The 21,292-nt window shown below is 33.3% G+C and overlaps 1 protein-coding gene across 2 annotated transcripts in view; it reads right to left on the bottom strand.

The window, feature by feature from the left end:
- Positions 1–21,292, bottom strand: part of LOC126976347 (uncharacterized) — a 500,519-nt gene that overhangs the window by 469,063 nt on the left and 10,164 nt on the right. For both annotated transcript variants that reach the window (XM_050824648.1, XM_050824647.1), the window contains exons 2-4: positions 9,184–9,350; positions 7,475–7,658; positions 18–157 (exon numbers count right to left, since the gene is read on the bottom strand). In XM_050824648.1, the coding sequence (XP_050680605.1) occupies positions 18–157; positions 7,475–7,658; positions 9,184–9,350 (491 nt within the window). The remainder of the gene's footprint in view (positions 1–17; positions 158–7,474; positions 7,659–9,183; positions 9,351–21,292) is intronic.

The raw sequence follows: 21,292 nt of genomic DNA on the forward strand, positions 1-21,292 counted from the left end.
ATTAAAATGTCACCCACCTTTTGTAGTTCGTCGTTAATATACCAGTTAATATCCGACGCAGGTAAAGAGTAATCTGAACTACAATTGAGGACTATCTGGTCTCCAGGCTTGGCTAATTTCGGTGCTCCATAAATAACTGGGTCTTTATCCGGCATAGCTGTAAGAAAAAACAACTTTTACTTGCAGAGTCATTTGTATTATAATCACGACCAAACGAAATCCGAAGTTAAAGATCAAAGAATGATTAAGGGGGCGTAGAAATGCCCCTTAAGGCCGCTATTCCAACAAATCGCCAAAATAGCGCATAATTGTAACCATTTCTTGACGGATTATATAAAGCTTATATTTTTTACAAAAAATAATTAATATTTATCTACGGAATATGAGAAGAAAATTTATGTATACTTTACATTTCTATTTTTTATAGGCAGTGCGGAAAAAATCACCAAAATACCCCTAACTTTTACAGTTGGAGTCATGCCAATCATTCAATCTAGATAAATTGTACCAAAATTTATTAATTGTACATCAATACTACTTAACATGACATAGTTTTTTTGTTTTGTAAACAAAATTGTATTAATGTTTGTAATAAATTAAAATTGCTTCTAATTCTGAATTAAAACTATGGCATCTTGTGCGAGAGAGGTAACCTCGCTCCGCTCGATTCCTCAAGGCCGTTGGCTCGGTCGACAGCCTTAAATTCTCAGGGTCACTTTACATGTTTTCAAGGGCCTTTACATGTTTTCAATTCATTATAATATGGCAACCCATAATGAAATCCTCTGAAATTCTGTGCGTTCAGAAACCGTAAAAATACTGTCTCCTAAAACGTTTAATGCATATTGACACAAGAACACAACATAATTATTACTTTTAGGTGACCTCTATAAAAATAAATTCTTAAAATCGATAAAATTTATGATGTGTCGATACAAAATTTGTCTAACTTACACTTTTGCCATATCGATTATCTCAAAAAAAAATAGTTTAAAAAAAAGCTAAAAAAATACGCTTTTATAGAAAATCCCACAAAAAAAAAAGAAAATAAATCTTAATAAATTTAAATTAAAAATAGTGTAAGGAAAAATGATTTTATTATAAAAAAAGCGCGGGGTGCATGGTATCAATAGTAACAAATATATTATGAACAGATATGAGTAGAAGGGTTATTTTGATAATATCCTGAAAAGCACCCCGCTTAACGCTTTAGATTTAATCTGTAATGTTACATTGTATTTTAAATAAATAAATAAAATGAAAAATTATATACTATATTATATAACCCGACAGACGTTGTTCTGTACATAATAAATAAAATACTGTTTTTTTATGAATGTGTCAATATTATTTCATAACATTGAGAATTATTTCGTAAGATGTCAAACTGTGCGTCAATAAATGCTATTATAGAAAATATGTCAATACAAAACAAATATTGGTTCTAAATCGAAATAAAAACTATCCTATCACTCAAGTTGGACTAAACTGCACTCCATGAAGAAATCCCCATTAAAATCCGTTCACTAGTTTATAAGTTACACTGGAAACAAACATCAGGACACTGGATTTATAAAATATATTAAGATAATAATATACTAAACGAATTTTATCTGAAAATTTACATTATAAAATTTCAGTGGTATAAATATGAATACTATAACCCACCCAAAAAGTTAAACACGCATATGATATACTCGAGTAAATACAATCACAATAATAGTATAATATGTGTATACATGTACACAATTGCTTGTTTAGCTGCGCTGTTTACACACTTAGCCTCTTGATTGGGCCATTGTGCGTTTTCATTTGTGTTTTTACCCCAACCAGCCCAGATCATTCCAGAAGTCTAGCAGTCTTTTTATGTTTCTGCAGGCATCCGGAAGCGATGCTGGTGATTGGGGTATTTGTTACAAACAAACAAACAAACAAACAAACAAACATGTACACAAGTCGCTATACTTTACGTCACTAGTATGGCGCAAGCGCATTACGTCAGGAGCATGTCGTGGTCAACCGTGACACGAACCCATAAACTTTTCCCCACAAAAAATCTCTCAATGTGGCTTAAAATTGTTTTCACTTCAATAATACTTTTTAGTATCTTTCAACTCGTTTATTTAAAAGTAATATTAAAGAAATCTATTTTCAAATCAGATTATTAGTTTAGTCAGGTTATTAGTAAATTGTGCTGTACATTTTCAAAATTTCCACAAAAATTTGTAATTTCCTTGCAGCCAAAATATGTGTGTGTACTTCTGAAAAGTTCCTTTGAAAAATATTCATTGAAAAGTATAAAAAAATAAACACACGCTTCATGTAAACTGTATATTTATAAATACATAAAAAGAGAATTAGGATTAACCACATATACATTTACCTATTTGTGTGTCTATCGTCTCGCTTTTTCGTTTCATCAAGTTTCAAATCACAACGATTCTAAAGAAGTTTCACTTCAATAATTAAATGCGACATTTATTAGATATTTCTGCAGATTAAACATAGTAAACAGATGGAACCAGCACGTGTGCGATAATTCTTGACTAACAAGCGCTACGAAAGGGTACTCGAGGAGCGTAAGTAATTAAACTTATACGAAAGCCTGGAAATACTTGCTTCTTGTTAAAGTCATGCAATTAACAGAATGCTGAGAAAGATCAAACTATATTGAATACTCGTACCTACGGCATTAAAAAGTCAATGATATTGTCGTCGAAGATATTGTAAATAAGTTTTTAAAACCTCTTTACCTATTGATATGGATACGTTTTTTGATCCCATTTGGCATACACTGGCCCTCTAAAAAAATAATTGCTTACAAATTTTCAATAAATGCATATTTAATATACATGGTTTAATCTTTCTAAATATATCTAATCTGCATGAAACAAAAGCTTTGGAATACTATTAAATTGTCAATAATTTATCCTTTCATCAATTTCTATCTAGCTTATGACAGAGTCTTTCCTGTAGTCAACTTTCGTCAAACCTAATTCTTCATTTAGTATTTTTTATTGGTATAAAATATTACATGATATAATTGTTTGGAACCTTCTCTTAGGTGACAAAACCTGTGTCTGAAGATCCCATTCTTCCATAATTACAACCATGTTACCAACTTAAAACTAATTAATTGTGGGTGTGTGTGTGTGTGTATATGTTATGAATAATGTAATGAAATTATAATTTAAAGCTCAAAGTGTTAGATAGATGTTAGAAGAATGATTATACATTTGTTTTTACATAAACATATTTTCGATCAAATCAGGAACATAGCACACAAGCGAACAGGATTTATAGGGTTAGCAATCAATCGATAAATAATAATAACACAAATCGGAACAACTGCCACCAATCTATTTAAATAATAATTTACTTGTAACGAAATTTTATAAAAAAAGAAGTAAAAGATGAAGTCCATTGAGTTTCTTGTGCCTTGTGTTCTTCTCAGGTCTGAGGTATGCATTTTCGAATATGTAGTAAATTATAAATGATTTGAAATTCTATTCTGCATAAAAATATTGAATCGGCCTACGCACTGGAAATAGCTAAGTTTAAGCAAAATATATTACGGGAAATATATATTATATTATGTATCCTCAATTTGCCATAGAGGCTGTACAATTTATCCTCAAACGCATTTGAATAATCTCAAGCATATTATAGGCTGGTTGAGATTATTAATATTAGTTATCTGTAATGTGCAATGGTGAACAATACAATCTGTTAATACGGCTGTGGTAGACATGAATAGATATGATAATTACTACAATCTCACCTACCCCACCTCATCTCACCTAGCTGACCAGGTATGACCTAGCAATTGCACCAATCAATAACAGGAAATTTGGAATGCTCAGTTCCGTTCCACTGATTTTACCCTGTTTTAATCATCTAGTCTTGCCAATTTATCAGAGAATCTGTTCTATATTGCTACCTTCACTTTTTAAACACAGACTTACATTTTTATCATACGCCTTACGTTGTCATAAATAAAGTATGTCGTCGAATATTTGAACATAATAATCACCCATTTGAAGATATCCAATTTATTTGAAAATTTGAACTCGTGGAGCGAATGAGGGAAGAAAGATTGACGCAAGTATGTGTGGGCAGGTAGGTCGCAGCCGCGGGAGACCGCGTAGAACATTCGTCAACCAAATTGGGGACGTTTTGAGAAAAGGAAAGCTCCGAAGCACCCGCAACTTGCGTGCATGTACGAAAAGAGTAATGAATGTAGAGGAAGCGCGTGAGGTTTGTAAGGATAGATGCAAGTGGCATTATATTGTCTCTGACTACCCCGACGGGAACAAGGCTTGAGTATGTGTGTGTGTGTGTTGCACACGCATCATGACCGATGATCGATGGCAACACAATATTTCATTCCTCATCTTTTTATCCTAACTAGGAGGATCAGGGAAATTAAAAGGAATTTGACACACATACGATATGAGAAGAATTCGAGCTTTTTAATAATAATCTTGTTGTTAACGTAAATACAACCCCTTTGTACACTTCATCCTTAATTTTATCAACAAATAAAGAATTTGATTGATTGATTGATTGAACAAATATTTGACACATTTCACTGCTTATGATGCAATAAAATTAGCTGAAAAGAATGAAAATACGGCTTGAAAAAGAAAGAAGTTTATTTTATGCTAGCTGACCCGGAACCTTAAAACAAACAAAAGGAATAATTTTTTATTAAATAAATAAAAATAAATTCTCGGTATGAATGAAATTTTATTATTATTTTCGATTGTATATGTGTAATTAACTTCATGATGTTGCATACTTACAAAACAGAGTTTTCCTGAAATACTGGCTATAAAAGGTTTCAATTTGATATTGACAGACACACACACAGTTATGATACAGTCTGGTAATTAATTTAAAGCTTTCTGATAAACTATATTTTGTGTTTTGTTTTGTGGTGTGGTTAGGTTCAAATATTTTATTTTTTGAACAAACTTTAAAATTTATCAATCTACATAAAAATAATCTGATAGATAGTTAACAGCTGTAGTTAATCTACAAACTATAGTAACTAAAATTACGTTTATTTTTTACCTCCTGAGAAAGTTAGAAAGATATAAAAATTAAAAATTAGTTAATCATTTTAAAATATTCTATTACTTTGATTTCTGAACGACGGGGGACGCATCAAAGGAAACACAAAATTGTTGTTTTCATTTAATTCCGTGCATTTTCATATTTATTCACCTTTTAAACCTTCTCTGGAATAATTCAAAACCAAAATTAGCCAAATCGGTCCAGCCGTTCTTGAGTTTTAGCGAGACTAACGAACAGCAATTCATTTTTATATATATAGACTAGCTGACCCGACAGACGTTGTTCTGTAGATAATAAAAAAATACTGTTTTATAGGAATTTGCTAATAATATTTCAAAATATCAAGAATTATTTCGTAAAATCTGCTCCCTGTTGTTATAATGAAATTGTTTCACAGCGGAACTGTCAAACCGTGTGTCACTTAAGAGACCCCGCAAACTGCAGACTTTTGATCGGCCGATAGTTTGGTTGGTTTGTTTATCAGTATGCAGATGTATGAGAGTGCGCACATTATAACGATTCGGTATTGGCCGACATAAAAGTTTGATGGGCTACACGTTTGCCTTCAAACTGAACCGTCAGCAAACTATCGGTCGACTGTTAAATCAGTACAGCGCTCTTCTAGGCGCGCACACCACCGATTGTTTAGTCGGCCAGATTCATCAATAGCCGATTTAAAACTAATAGCGAATCGTCCCTAAAACTGTCGGCCGATAGTTGTCTAGTGTGCGCACTCATCACAGAACCAACTGTATAGTTAGGCCAGTGTGCGCACTTAACAGCCGAACTCAACCAAACTATCGGCCGATCGAAAGTCTGCAGTTTGCGGGGTCTCTAATTCTCTCATAGAAAGTATGTCCATACAAAACAAATATTGAAAATAAAAATAATGATGGGTTCCAAATCGAAATTAAAACTATCCTATCTCTCAAGTTGGATCAAACTGCACTCCATGAAGTAATCCCCATTAAAATCCGTTTAGGAGTCCATCGCGGACAAACAACGTGACACGTAATTTATATATATTAAGATAGACTTAGGTAGTTGTCATTATATCCCCTGATTGTTTTTATCTATTACAGATACATCACTACATACAACAATAGGAAAATAATTGTCAATAATCCTACTAATATCTTCTCTTTCTTGGCGTGCGTCCGTGCAGAATGGGTTGTCGCTATGCCAACTGTATGGCTGTCAGGCTTGACTTGACAGCTTGACAGGCCCTGCATGTTTCAGTATGACAACTCTCTCTGTTATCCCTACTCAAGCATTTTATTGAAGGTTTAGTTGCGAATGCAACGGGCAACTACTAGTATTAAATGTTAGTTGTAATTTAATTAGTAATTGTTCGCAGATGTTGTACTTGAAAGTATATAAATAAACACTGCACATATTATATTTTACCTTAAAATTATTTTTGTAATTTTCAGTACGAAACAGTAATAATGTTTGTAAAATTGACTACTTACTTTACGTTACTGATTTTGCGTAAAGTAGGCGCGGGAAATAGAACCTGTTTCTTTTACTTTACATTACTGATTATGCGCAATGTAGACGTGGAAAATGCACCTGTTTCTTTTACTTTACGTTACTGATTTTGCGCAATGTAGACCCGGTAAATTGCACCTGTTTCTTTTACTTTACATTACTAATTTTGTGCAATGGAGACGCGGAAAATTGCACCTGTTTCTTTTACTTTACGTTACTGATTTTGCGCAAAGTAGACGCGGAAAATAGTACCTGTTTCTTTTACTTTACGTTACTGATTATACACAAAGTAGATGCGGAAAATAACACCTGTTTCTATTACTTTACGAAAATAGCACCTGTTTCTTACACTTTTCGTTACTGATTATACGCAAAGTAGATGCGGAAAATGCAGCACCTGTTTCTTTACTTTTACTTTCTTATCATATTTCAACAAATCCGGAACTAGTTAGTTACTCAGCATTACGCTCAGCTATAATTTCTACGTTCTTCCTTGTTGCTCAATATTGTACATAATAATCAATGACGTTCTATACATATAAGTTCTATACGTACACAAAATACAATATTGCTAATCATTGTTCACTGGGCCTTTAAAAAATAAATATTAAAACGAGCGACTCTATAGTTTTCATTTCTGTGTACTTGCTTTTTGCCAACCCATCTTATACAAATAAAATAAACTTACCGGTGATAAGTCACACCATGTTTTTTTTGCGTCGTGAACGTATTATTTGGGCACTTTATTATAGCACACTTAGACTTGGTATTTGACATGCGACTAAAGAGAAAAGTGTGTTAACATTGTCTTTAAGCATACTTTTGCCGTTCCGCTATCAGACTGCGAATGATATGTCTATATGTATAGAATGTAATTGATAGTAATCACTAATCAGTATCTCACCAACAACAGTCATCAGTTTAGTTTCCCTCGCTATCAGAAACTTGGGTCCTTCTGTGGATATCTCACAGCTGTAGGCAGCGCGTGTGGCTACCGGTGTGGGCATCACTCGCACCATACAGCACCCACCTTCACATTCCCCGCCTTCAACAATCACGCCAGTCACGTTGAACAAACGTATCGTTGGCTGTTGGAAAACAAAGATATATCAGTGTCATTATTGATTCATCATCAGCCGGAAGACGTCCACTGCTGGACAAAAGCCTCCCCCAAAGATCTCCACAACGACCGATTCTTCGCTTCCCTCGTCCAACGTATTCCGGCGATCTTGACCGGATCGTTGGTCTATCTACCACCACTACGTCTCCTGGTACGTGGTCGCCATTCGAGGACTTTTTTGCCCCACCAGCCATCTGTCCATAGAACTATGTGCACTGCCCACTGCCACTTTTAAAACAGTTTTATTTAAATGTGTAACACTCGTGTAATCAAAGAAAATACTATGAATTAAATAATAAAGTAAAAATTCAAATAGCAACAAGAACAGACAAGACTCAAAGTGATCAATATAAAAGGATATGAAACGCGTAAATAATTTGATTTTCGCAGCATCGCTCTCAATCAAAAAACCGTTCAGTGAGTAACGTAGTTATTTCAACAAAAACAAAAAGTATATATGACATGGCAATATTTTGCTGAAACTTGCAATAAATATTGAGAATTGTAGTCCACTGCCAAGAAATATAGTTTATGCATCGTTACTGTTATTATATTATTGTTGTTTTAGCAGTCTTATCACTACTTCTATTAAAGACTGGCAGTAGTTAGAACAATTTAAGCTTCGCTAAGGGCGATTAAAGATTCAAATACAAATTTAATCATTAATAATTATCAAAGATGCTTCAAATCCCTTGGACAGCATTCCGCACCAACCAATCCATCCTTAACACTCTAGGTGTAAAAACCTTCGGACATATCGCCAGAAAAGATGGCCACAACCTCGAACAACTGATGGTTACTGGGAAGGTAGACGGACGAAGCCTCAGAGATCGGAGCCCTATACGATGGTCTGACCAAATCCGCACATCCCTGAAAACCAGACTTCATGACGCACTGCACGTAGCCAAAGATGGCGAATTATTGTCAAAAAGTTGAATCCTCAGAGAAATCACGACACTCAGCAATAATGAATACGATGCGAAGAGGAGGAGGAATTATCAAAGCAATGGCATCCTTTAGCATGACAACACGTCCTCACATTCAGATAAAGTAACAGAAGCGTATTTGAAGGCTTCAGATAAAGAAATAATGACGATTTCTCGATTTAGGCCAGACTTAACGCCATCTTATATTCATAAGCCTTAAGACTAATTTTTAGATGAAATTAAAGGCACACATTTTGAGAGACCTAAATTGGATATGAATCATATTATGAAGCTATCAATGAGGAGACCTCTCGAGGAAAAATATTACAGTGCAAAATTCATTATAAAATTGTTCCTACGAATATGAAAATGAACTTATATCTGGCCTTAAGTATCAAAATCCAGTACTTTCCATCTTACGTTAAAAGCAATTTTGCTTAACGGCATTCGTATTAAGCTACCTCCTACTCTCTTAAACTACTTCCTAATTTGTGTCCCTACTTATCAAATCTTTCAAAAGGGCTTAAGCATAACAGTTCACTCCTCTCCTTTATGAGTTTAATATACCTTCTGTGAAGGGTTGTATCTGAATATCTCGTTCAGGTCTCGATACCACTTGACAGAATGCAGCCTGTGGTCGTTCATTTCGAATTGACAACTCAGCTCGGCTGCACGACGGGGGTCTGCGTACAGCGGCACCTTCAGCTGTGTGATCTTGTACGCTGACGTCACCGCTGAAACAAAATACTTTATTTATTCTTGAAATAAAAAAACTCTGTGTGTACTTTTGTATGCACGCAAGAAGTTATACTTCTTTGGCCTAACAAAGCAAAAATCCTTAAAAGTATTTATTTCTCGTGCTATTCTACGTTTGTAGAAAGAACAATATTGTAAAAATCTTGCAAAGATGGCTTTGACAATTTATTATTAAGTAATTAATACGGCTTGAACCCTCTGCCTATCTTAATAATGGTCGAAGAAACCAAAAAAAAAATAACGAATGTCGCAAACGTCAGAAAATTTTAGGAACCAACTTCATCCTGTTACCTTTAAGTTACAGTGATGCGCGCATGTTAAAATTTCATTCTCATCACTTTTTCATAAGGCGTCTAAAGAATAAAAAGGATAAATTCAATAATGATTGGTCTTTGACGTTTACTGTAGATGAACAATAGATGCGTCACTAAAATAAGAATAATAATGGGACAGAGACACATAATTAGATTAGTATTGAGAGTAAGCGAGATACACTACAATTTCTGCTATCCCTTCCACATGTGCGATTTTTTTGCTTGGACCCAGTTCATCGGCTCCCAACAAACAATGACTGCCGTGGTGCAATACTGCATAATTTAATTCTAATTGAATAAGTTCTGCTTGTTGATTCGTAATAAGTGATTTGGTGTGAATTTGTGAAGTCTGTTATTATGACTATGAGACGTTGTTGTACAATTCGTACAAACTACAGAACCAAAACATGAAGACATAGCACATGTCACAGACTATATCATTTACATTATTAATACGCTAACAGCGAATGTAGTGTTCATCTTCTATCTATATACACCTCCCGGTCTTTACATTTACGAGATGCCAAAATTTGTGAAGGAAAATCACAGTGTGCTATACTTACAGCAAAAACAAAAACCCACAGTACTAGAATACTTAGGAAAGCTGATGATAGAAGGATCCGCATAGCAATTTATTTCAGAAAAATAGCTCCAGGATGGGCATGAAAATTAACAATAAGATCCCTGATTCATTTAAGTTGTTACCTTTTTAAAGATTTAAGGAATCCTTACACAGTTGGCTTCTTGAAAACACATTTTATTCTATAGAAGAGTTTTTTGACCACAAAGAGTAAAGGATTTTGACATTGCATTCTAAGTAGATTATTCTTATCTTGACTTTAATATTTTTTTATAATATATCAAATTATAATTTTGGTGTGTGAATTTGGTGTTATATAAAATAAATTAATTTATATTGTAATAGAATTTTTGCCCAAAACCAAGTTTGTATGGTATTGGTAATGGCTAAATAGGAGATACTTTAAGCTATTGAAAGACCAAATTTGTACCTATTTAATAGCAAAAATTAATATGAATACGAGTATCGTTTTTGTGGTTCTAATAAGTGTTTGATTTGACGTTAAGTAATCTCAAATGACTGCGCGTCGTCGTTGTTTTATTTACCATCGACTTCAAAACGGAGGAGATTTACAATTCTACTCTTTGTTATTTTTATGTTTCTTCCCCCATATATCCGCTTATTGATCGATTTGAAATATTTTTTTGTTTGGAAGGTAATATGTTAAGTAAAGTAATGCAAGGGTTTTGAAGAAAAAAAAATGATTCAATTCACAGTAATTTCTTATTTTTTAAAGTGATGTCATTTGTGGGATTAATAACACAAATTAAATTTTTGCATATTAGGAAATTGACTTGAGATGTCGACCTTTTAAATCTCAGCAATTGCTTAGTCATAAGAAATAAAAGTAAAATCTCTTACATCAATATAAAAATGAGACAATAAAATATGTATATTTCTTCAAATGTAAACGCCATAAAATAAACGAACAGCCGAATTCTAAACCTGTTCTTTTTATTTTCGGTTGAAAATAAAATAAATTATCCATCTAATTAGGTATGTCGACACATAATTTAGATAACCATGAAATCTTATCAACAAAAAAAAATAATCAATAGGTTGTGCTGCTTCGATTGCAATGGGAGGAAGTAAATGCTACTTGTAGTACCTGACACATACAATTTCATTTATTACTTAAATTTGAAGTGTAACAAAGCATTATATCATAACATAATGTGAATAAAGTGAATCTAAAAAATAACTGGTTCTCTATTAATATTCAAAAGGCTCACATTTTACGTAAACGTAAAACAAAATTCCCAGAACTAAGTTAATGATAATTCGATTTGAAATTTACTGTTTAGTCATATTCGTAGCAGTTACCACGCCTGATACTGTTAATTAATTTGTTTCAACGTTAATTGTAATGTTCATTTGTAGTCATAATATCGCTATTAATAATAATAATATAAGCCTTTATTCAGATAGTATCATTTACATATATACTTACAAACTATCCTTAACTAAGTTTCTATCTCTATCTGGTTGTCTATTGACAAAGGCCTCTTTTTTTTATGGAATAGGAGGACAAACGAGCGTACGGGTCACCTGGTGTTAAGTGATCACCGCCGCCCACACTCTCCTGCAACACCAGAGGAATCACAAGAGCGTTGCCGGCCTTTAAGAAAGGTGTACGCGCTTTTCTTGAAGGTACCCATGTCGTATCGTCCCGGAAACACCGCACAAGGAAGAAAGCTCCTTGAAAACCGCACTGTGGAGGACCGCCACACATCCAGATGGTGGGGATGATATCGTAACTTGTGGCGTGTCGTGCGAAGGTGAAATTCAGCAGCAGGAATCAGGTTGAACAGCTCTTCGGAACACTCCCCGTGATAAATGCGGTAGCAGACACACAATGAAGCGACGTCTCTACGCAACGCCAAGTGATCCAGCCGTTCACAGAGTACTGGGTCCCTCTTCCAAATTCTTCCACTTTTTTCTATCTTTAGCTAACCTTTACCATGTCTTGCCTGATATCGTCCTAAGTTCGTCTGACCATCTCCTGTATTGTCCCCCCGGTTTCCTTTTTAAGTTTCTGGGATACCAGTCTGTGATACATTTGCTCCATTTGTCTATACCCCGAAGGGTGTGTCCCGTCCAGCGCCATTTAAATTTTCTTATAGCATTAGTGACATTAGTGATTTTTGTTTTCTGTCTTAAGTCTGTGTTTCGAACTTTATGTAATAATATCGCTATTACTTTCCAACGGTTATTTGTTATACCTACAGGCCAAGCAACACACCGACTAATTAGCAATCGTTATAGAGATCCATTAAAAAATACATACAACTTAAAATTTTCACACGTCTACGATCAACACCTATTTTTGTATTGCGATTTTAATATTATTCAATTCCATCCACAGATACGCAACAGAGTTGCAAGATGGCAATCGAATATAATGATTATTTTATGTGCTATTATATGGTAGGTCTGAAAATCGGTTGCATCTATTTTTAATACCCCAAAAATTTTAATTATAGATTTTTTTTTAATTACTAAATATGGCAATACAACGTTTGCTGGGCCAGCTACTAAAAGTATATAAACATTGAAACCCTATGAAGAAGCAACTAAAATAACCTTTCAAACTAAGTACAGCTATGGTGACAACAAGGAAGTAGGAAATCAGCCATAATATTGGGAACCAGCTCCTTCCTGCTTCCTTTGAAACGACGAAAACAAAATAACCAAGTTTCTAGCACTGGAAACATTAATAGAAACGTGAGTGTTTTCCAACACTCTTATATACTTGGATTAAAATTATTAAATCTCTACTTATATGATTTGCGCTGTACGGTAATTTGAATACTTTCACTAAAAAGAGAAACTTAATTTCCACACCGTGTTGAATATGTATTACGCGTATAAAGAGTAATTCGGGTATTCTAGTAATTATTAGTGATAATGAAAATTTTTTTTGTGACTAACCGTCAGTTGCACAAAGTATCCTTAAAGTTAATGTTTAATTAAATTAAGTAAAGTGGCGGTTATACCACTTTCTTTTTTATTTTGACAGTCAAAGATATTATGTGGTATAACGAAACATTAAATATGCTGCAAGTGAAGATTAGTCAAAAAAATATAGCTTGGATAATTAAAATGACGAGCAGTTTGATTTAATTAACTTAATTACTTCACGTTTAAGGTCGGGAAAGTATCTAACACACATCTGTTGTATGTGTGCATTTTAGATGTTTTCACTTTCTATTAGGCCAGTCATTGCCTTTTAGCTAGCCAGTTTAATATAAAAAAAACGGGTTGCACTCCTCCAGTGCCGGAAGAAGTGAAAACTTGAACATAGACTTCGTGCATTTTTGAATGGCTAGGGAATAATTTCGGACGAATTGCTTTATAAATATGCAGTATAAAAGTACTAACTGTGGTTAAATACAATATTCATTTATTGCGCTATCTTACACAAAAATGATAATTTATATTACATTAAAAAAATTAACACTTCAGAACTCTTACAGTTACTTTACATTAAAAAGTTTATCTCTCCGAAAAATCAACTTTAATCCATAATTTCAAAGACTGTCTTACGTATTTTTGATCAGGTCACGTGTCCTGACGCGAGTCTTACATTTTATACCCATTTCAAAGAATAGTGCTGAAGGCCGCTAAAGAAGTTTTCACTTCAAAAAGTAAATAATAACATTGTTGTGTACATTTATATTAATTCCTCTCAAACGTCATTAGAATCGATTCGTTATGACTGACTTTACAGTTGTCTGAGTTGAAACTAGTGTATACCCAAGCTACGTACCCTTTAAAAATACAGATATTTGAAATTGTAATAATAACTAATAATTAAAAGGTTTGTTTGGTTTAAAAAGCTTACAGAGATCTTATAAGTAATAACAATATGAACATTTAAAAACCAAAATGGTGTCTAGTCTAGCATTTGTTGGGAATTTTACTTCTCAACCCTGGTATTCTCTAGAGAATTCTAGAGACTTCGAGAATAAAATATTTATTAATATAATAGATATCCAATACCCCAATAAGTAAGGTTACAAATATACATAAACTAGAAAATCAAAGTTTCATAAATTAAATACTTATTTTTTTTAATTAGTTTATAATAATAACAAAGATATTTTAAGCCAATTTAGGTAGGTATATGACATGGGGCGTGGATATTAAAAAAAGTCAATTTTGTAATTCATTCAGGGCATTCGTAACAAAATAAACATTACTTTATGGAGCTTAGTCTACCGTAGTCTTAATTGAGTAGGTATCAGTTAAGTTCAATTTATCCTTTGGTGATACGATGTTAAGCATCATTTCTCAGTCAGAATTTTGAGTATGTTATGCACCTATGCAGAAAAAGTTTGACTGTCCAGTATCGAAAGAATATTGCAAAAGACTTAGAGAATGGTACCCAAGAGATGATAAAAGAAAACGAGGAAGACGGCACACAAGGTGGGAAGATGAAATAAAAATGACAGCAGGACCTAACTAGAGAAGAGTTGCAGAAAACAGAAAAGAGTAAAATCGTTGGTGGAGGCTTTTGCCAATCAGCACGCCTAACTAAGAAACATTTTATAGTTTATACTTTATACCTTAAAATTATTGATTTTTTCAAATGTTTATTATTTTTTAGTTCAAAATAAAAAGGCTTTATTATTATTTGTATAGAAGTATAGAATTCTATGAATTGAACATGATATTGATATGAGAATAAAGCTTACAACATCGTTAGTGTCGGTTTCAGTTCAATGAATCGTAGGCCTTTGTTGAGCACAATATACAAGCAACACAGAAACCTAGTTATATTTCTGCTGTGCTTGCTAGCAGCGAACATCTATATTACGTGTAAGTAAAACCTCTGGGATTGTAGCCGCACTGTGTAATCGACCTTAATTCGTTTAAGCGGTGACCTAATTACAATAATACCCAAAGCAATTATTTTTTCCCCACAAACGTTGTTTCAAATGTTTCAAATTTTGCACACGAGACCGTTAAAGTACTTGTACACAAACATGACAAATATACATGCTTTCGCTTGCATCTTCGTCTGCGTAAAGACATAATGCAGAAAACATCCCATAGAGAAGAGTAAACTTTATTTTTACTTTATTTAAATGAAATAAATGGGTATTATTAGAGAAGGTCGCCTCCAATGAAGACTGGCAATGTCTGAAATGCTGCCGTTACACTTTTTTAAACCAATACGGATAAAAACAATTCTCGATTATATAGGTAAAATAAAGATAACAATTTAACATATGTTGTAAAGAGTTAAAGGTACAGCATACACGAAATGAAAACACTAAGTTACATTAGGTGCTTGAATTTATTACCGCTTTGCCTATTCTAGAAGCGGGAAAAAGATTTACGGAGTGGTGGAGCTACATACAAATCTAAATTATGCTCGCCGTTCATACATTCATTTGAAAATATACAATATTCATTCAGTGAACTAATCCTGTTGAACTAATTGGATAGGTGCGGAAATTAAACAGGAATGGTGCCTATTATTGCCTCCTATTCGGCAATTGCCGTTCAGTCTACTGCTGCCGGGAGCTGCTACAACTTATACTTATCAAATTCAAATTCAAATAATTTTATTCAAAATAGGAACGTATTCCAAAACAAATGCCTCAGACCTGAGAAGAATTGGCGCAACAAACTCAGCGGGCTTTTTTAAACCAAAAAAATATGTTTACAAAGTAGTATTCTAAAATTAAACTTATTGTTTAATAGACTGAGGGTGGTCGCTCCATTCCCAGTCTGTGGTATCATTGAGAAAGTCATTTATGTAATAGTAACCTTTACTACACAAACGTTTTTAACAATTCTTTTGAATAACTATTACTTTTGTTTTAAACATTATCTGGGACAAACCGTAGCGACAATAAAATATGATGTTTTATTTAAATGTAAATGTAAGTCTACAAATTGCTTTCGGTTGAAACAAAAAGGTGGAATTGTGAATATTGGCTACGAGCCAGTTGTCTCAGCTTCGATAATTTAAGGCTCTCTAGTCTCATGTCCTTGTGATATTCGCGCTATTAAACATGTCAGAAGGATATCCAAGAACATACTACTTCGGAATTATAAATAGTACTTAAAAGGCGATATTCTTGGGTAAAAACAAAGTTGGTATCATTATTATTAGACTTGACAGACAAACATATTCCAAAGGCTTAGTTGTAAATAATAATGTAGTAAATCGAAAATGTCACGTGGCATACTTTGTAAAGGCATAAAAGGCATTTATTTTCTCAAAATTGAGTCCTTTAGAATTATTTTTGATGTCATTTCTAATATACTAGATACTACTACCGCTTCGGAAACAAATGGCGCTCTGAGAGAGAAGAAGCGGCTCAAGAAACTCTCCTAGCATTCTTTTTTGTGCTCTTTCTACTAAAAATATATTAAATATTGTAATGTCACTGCTATTGGTATAAAATAAGCATAATCTAGTCCCAGACTGTTCGATCACTTAGATAATCAGCAGTGGAGTAGTACGATTTACAACAGAGCCATTTTTTAATTTCAACATTTAAATTTATTTATAGAGAATGCCTGAAGAGTGGCTGGGACTTTATTATAAGTGTATACATTACCCTCAAAGCTATTATGTATCTTATGAAGCCTACTAGAATTAGTTACACGCAATCCTTTATCTCTAGTGTTATAATAATGAAAATCACAATTAAGAGCTGTAACTAGTCCATATAATATGATAACAACTTAAGAACTTCAATGTTTTTTCATTCTAATTCTATCATTTCTCGTATATTTTTAAGGTTAAGATATTAAATCTCAATTATGTGGACTGTGGAGTTAAAGAAAACAGCATTGCAGTTAATACCTTGCACAAATTGATATAGAGCCATCGTTCATTTTAGATTTTTTATCATTTTCAAAAGCATAAATGGTAGGCTCGTATATCGTAATATCGACATATTTACCAACACATCTTGTGTAGAAGAACATAAAAGATCGGAGAAGCTGCTTGCTGTAATAACTAAAAGTACCTGCAGTTAAAGCCAGAATACGCTGATATCCTAAAAAGAAATAAAAGAAAATACGGCGAATCTAGGACTTTATCACGTAGTTAGTACAAAGATTAAATTAAAAGATCACTTTATATTTTATCGTAATTGAAATAATTTGTAAAACGACGAAAATATAAGCTTGATTGGAAAGAGTGGCAAAGAGTTTCTTGCCACTTTTTCTCATTAGCTCAACCCTTTATGAAGAGGCCGTGAACTTCCGTGAACTTATGAATAAAGGGATTTTGACTTGATTTGACGTTGAGAATCTGAAGCTCAGCTGTATACATTTTAATTTGAATTCCCAACCATCCTTTACAAACTGACCTTAGGTTTCTAGGTTTGATTATTCTATTAATGTTTATTATTGGCAGTATTGCCTTGGAGTGTGAAATGGAATTTTGAGCTTCAGTTTTTAATATTTTTGTTGCAAGATAAAAAAAAGTAAAATGTCATCGCATAATTTATTACGTGAATGAGTCTGGCGAACTGCTCTAAAAAGCTGTTACAGATAAAATAAAAGATAGAACAAAGAACATACAACAAACAAACATAGACAAAATAATTATTTATACAACCGCTAGGATCAGATGCGACCTCGGTGTAGAAAAGGTTAATTGAGACCACGAAACTAAAATAAAAGTCTGCACGGTATTTCGTTAAAAATATGAGCGTGTCGAAGCTAGCAAGCCAGCTTGAAATTTAAAACCTGTCTCATCTACTTAGGAGTAATAATTTAGTTAAACCTAGACCAGACTTGCTATTAAACTATGAAGTATTGTCTTTATGATCAAATTTCGTTGTAAACTGCCATCAATTTAATCGTATTATACAGATTATAACTGGACAACTTTCTACAGTTAGAAGACGATACTTATTATACAAGAGACGACGAGACGAGACGAGCAGGACGTTGTGTTGATGGTATTTGATACGCACTGCCCATTATAATGCAGTGCCGCTCTCAGGATTAATGAAAAACACAAAAATTCTGACCGGCAGTACAATAGCGCTCATTACTACGAGACATAAGATGTTAAGTCTCATTTGTCCAGTAATTTCACTAGCTACGGCGCACTTCAGACCAAAACAAAATAATGCTTACACATTACTGCTTCACGGCAGACAGGCGCAGTTTTGATACCCATGATCTAGCTGGCATTCTGTGCAATGGAGCCTCCCACTTGTAAACATGGTTATCATTCAGTGGTCATTTTACCCTCGCATCGACTTTATTGTATTTTTTTCTAGGTACGACTTATTAACTGTAGGAATTTAAATTTTACAGAATGAGTTGGAATTAAATGCCTAGCATCCATAGTATAGGCAAGGCCTAGTTTGGAGCAAGATAATCTGTGTGAGATGCGACACTTAAAATAACAATTACAATTATTCATTACAATGAAGATGAAGTAAAATGCATGTAGAGTTATTGTAGAGTAGAAGTAATTATAATTGAGAGAGATGAATTTGTTTCTTGCAACATTTATTTTTGAAGATCACTGCTTCAGTTTTCATTATCAACTTTCTGAGTTTTTAAAACACTTACTAAAAGAATTTGAAGAGTTTTTTAAAAAAGTAAATAAAGTCATATATGACTGTACATTATGATGGTCTAATAGTGGAACAACTGAAAGAGTTTATATAGTTGAAAAGCTTGTTTATAGGAGATGAAAAATATTAAAAACAAAGAATCAAGTTGGAGGATCCTTTGCACAGGATGCCGGCTAGATTATGAGTACCACAACGGCGCCTATTTCTGCTGAGAAACATTAATATGTAAGCATTATTGTGTTTCTAGTGAAATTTACTGGGATATTGAGACATAACATCTTATGTCTCAAGGTGACTACCGTAATTGTAGTGCCACTCAGACTTATTGGGTTTTTCAAGAATCCCGAACGGCACTGTATTGTAATAGGCAGGGCGTATCAATTTACATCAGTAACGTCCTGCTCGTTTCGTCTCTTACTGTCATAAAAAAAACTAGATTCCACTAGTGTCTTTAATCAACAGTTTCTCTTTTTTCTGGTGATCCAAAATAAATTTCTTTAAAAAATAGTTTTCAAATGTAAGCTATACGCTGGCTCTGTATTGGTGACAATGTAAATCGAGTGTTGGAGTTAGCCACGAGAAGAGATCCTTATGTCCCTAAAATGGTCGCAAAATGAATGAAACTCTGGTTATGAAATCATTTTTGGATAAAATATATTGAGATATAAAGAATTGTTTGTTGACACATAGAGGTAGAAGAACGTAGGAAAGTATACAAACTGCACAGACAGAGTGACTGTCCGCTGGGTAAGGCTTACCTGGACCTACATTCAACCAAACCATGACTATCCAACCATTTGACCAGACCAGGAGTGCCATGAGTTGAGGAAGCTATGGAAGTTACAACAGGACTGTGGCAAACGGAGGATTGTAATTATAAATACAGGCGTGAGTGTATGAATGCATGAATGAGAAACATCAGAGGTTTGTCTAAATCGCAAAGTACTGGTCTTCTTAGTAGTGCTAGACTTAGATAACAAGTTAGTTCACTTGTCTGAGATATAAAACTCATTGCAACTATATACCGTGGCTACAATTTAGTGAAACCTATCAGAACTGCATTTAAACTTCTACGTATTGTCTTTATGATGCTCTATATCTTGAAACTTCTGCGGCACTTTTAATCGAGTTTTACGCTTTAACTGGACCACTTGATAAACATCTTATGTACCTCTTATTAATAATAATGTTATTCTGTCATTAAAAATTCAATATCTTTTCACAATTAGACTAGATCCTAGTATGTTTACTGTTTCACCACAACCTGTGATTGTTCTTTAAATTATTTTTTTGGCGATCTCAATATGTGTAGTTCATTATTTTTTTTTTACTAAAATTATTCATTTGTATCATATTTAAATAGATTTAATTTTCTGCAATCATAAATATATTTATTTATTTACATTTATTTGCTAAAAATTGAAATTTCGACACTCTGTCACGTGCAGAAACAAAGCAGAAGCCGATTGCAGTTTCAAATAGGTAATGGGTTTTTTTACCACTAGTGGTTTGACTAAACTATCTATAAAAGGATCCAATATTTTTGTTTTTATAACAATGCCTTTATCAACATTGTTTGTTCCATCGTAATTAATCCTACTACAAATTTGACAAATGGCATGCTTTGGTCTATCCTAAGCTTTCTTTTCTATCAGCTGTGAGATAAAATTGTTTCTTATGCTTAATAATATAATTGTTATTATTATTATCATTTTTTTTTTGCTATTTTAGTGTTCTTAATTATATTACTAACTTGTCGAATTAAGTCAGGTCACGAAATTTTTGTTTTGTTGTTATTACTTTTTATTGTGGTATTTTTTTTAGTATGGTAACCCGTCATATATGTTTACCACCTTTAAGTAGTATGACAATCCGCTAGACCACCTGGGGTTGTCCGGAAGACCAGCGCTGATCATGTCTCCTGTGGGTATGAACAGTATAATGTGAACTTTTTTATAAAAAAAAAATTGTATATTTGCATAGTGTGTATTAATTAATTAATTCTAGATGTGCCGGTTAACTTTGACATTTCTTAATGTTAAAGTTACATACTTTAAAGATGGAGAATTAAATTAGTAATGAAAAACGTGTCCTTGCCTTTAATTTTTTCTATCAGCAGCACGGTTTTACATTGTTTAAAATAAAAAAATACGCCGTTAAAATATTCTAAAAACAAAATGTTTGACTTAATAAAAACTTAAAAATATGTTAAGCCAGTTTAAATTATATATATTTAATTTTGCCCTTTAAGTCTTAAGTGGAAATATGTGATATTTTAATTATTGGGTCAACAGCGCATCACAGATGTCAAGAACATTTTACGATGTCGCTTCGGCGGGTCATTTGGTCTTATTAATAGGTATTTACACCGTGACCCTTCTAGGCATGTTTGAAAACTATGTCGACTATAGATAGACTATAGACAGTGATAACTGATTTAGGTAGTAACCTTAAGTAAAGGA

Source organism: Leptidea sinapis, chromosome 40 (assembly GCF_905404315.1).
Source record: "Leptidea sinapis chromosome 40, ilLepSina1.1, whole genome shotgun sequence".
Taxonomy (NCBI): Eukaryota; Metazoa; Arthropoda; class Insecta; order Lepidoptera; family Pieridae; genus Leptidea; species Leptidea sinapis.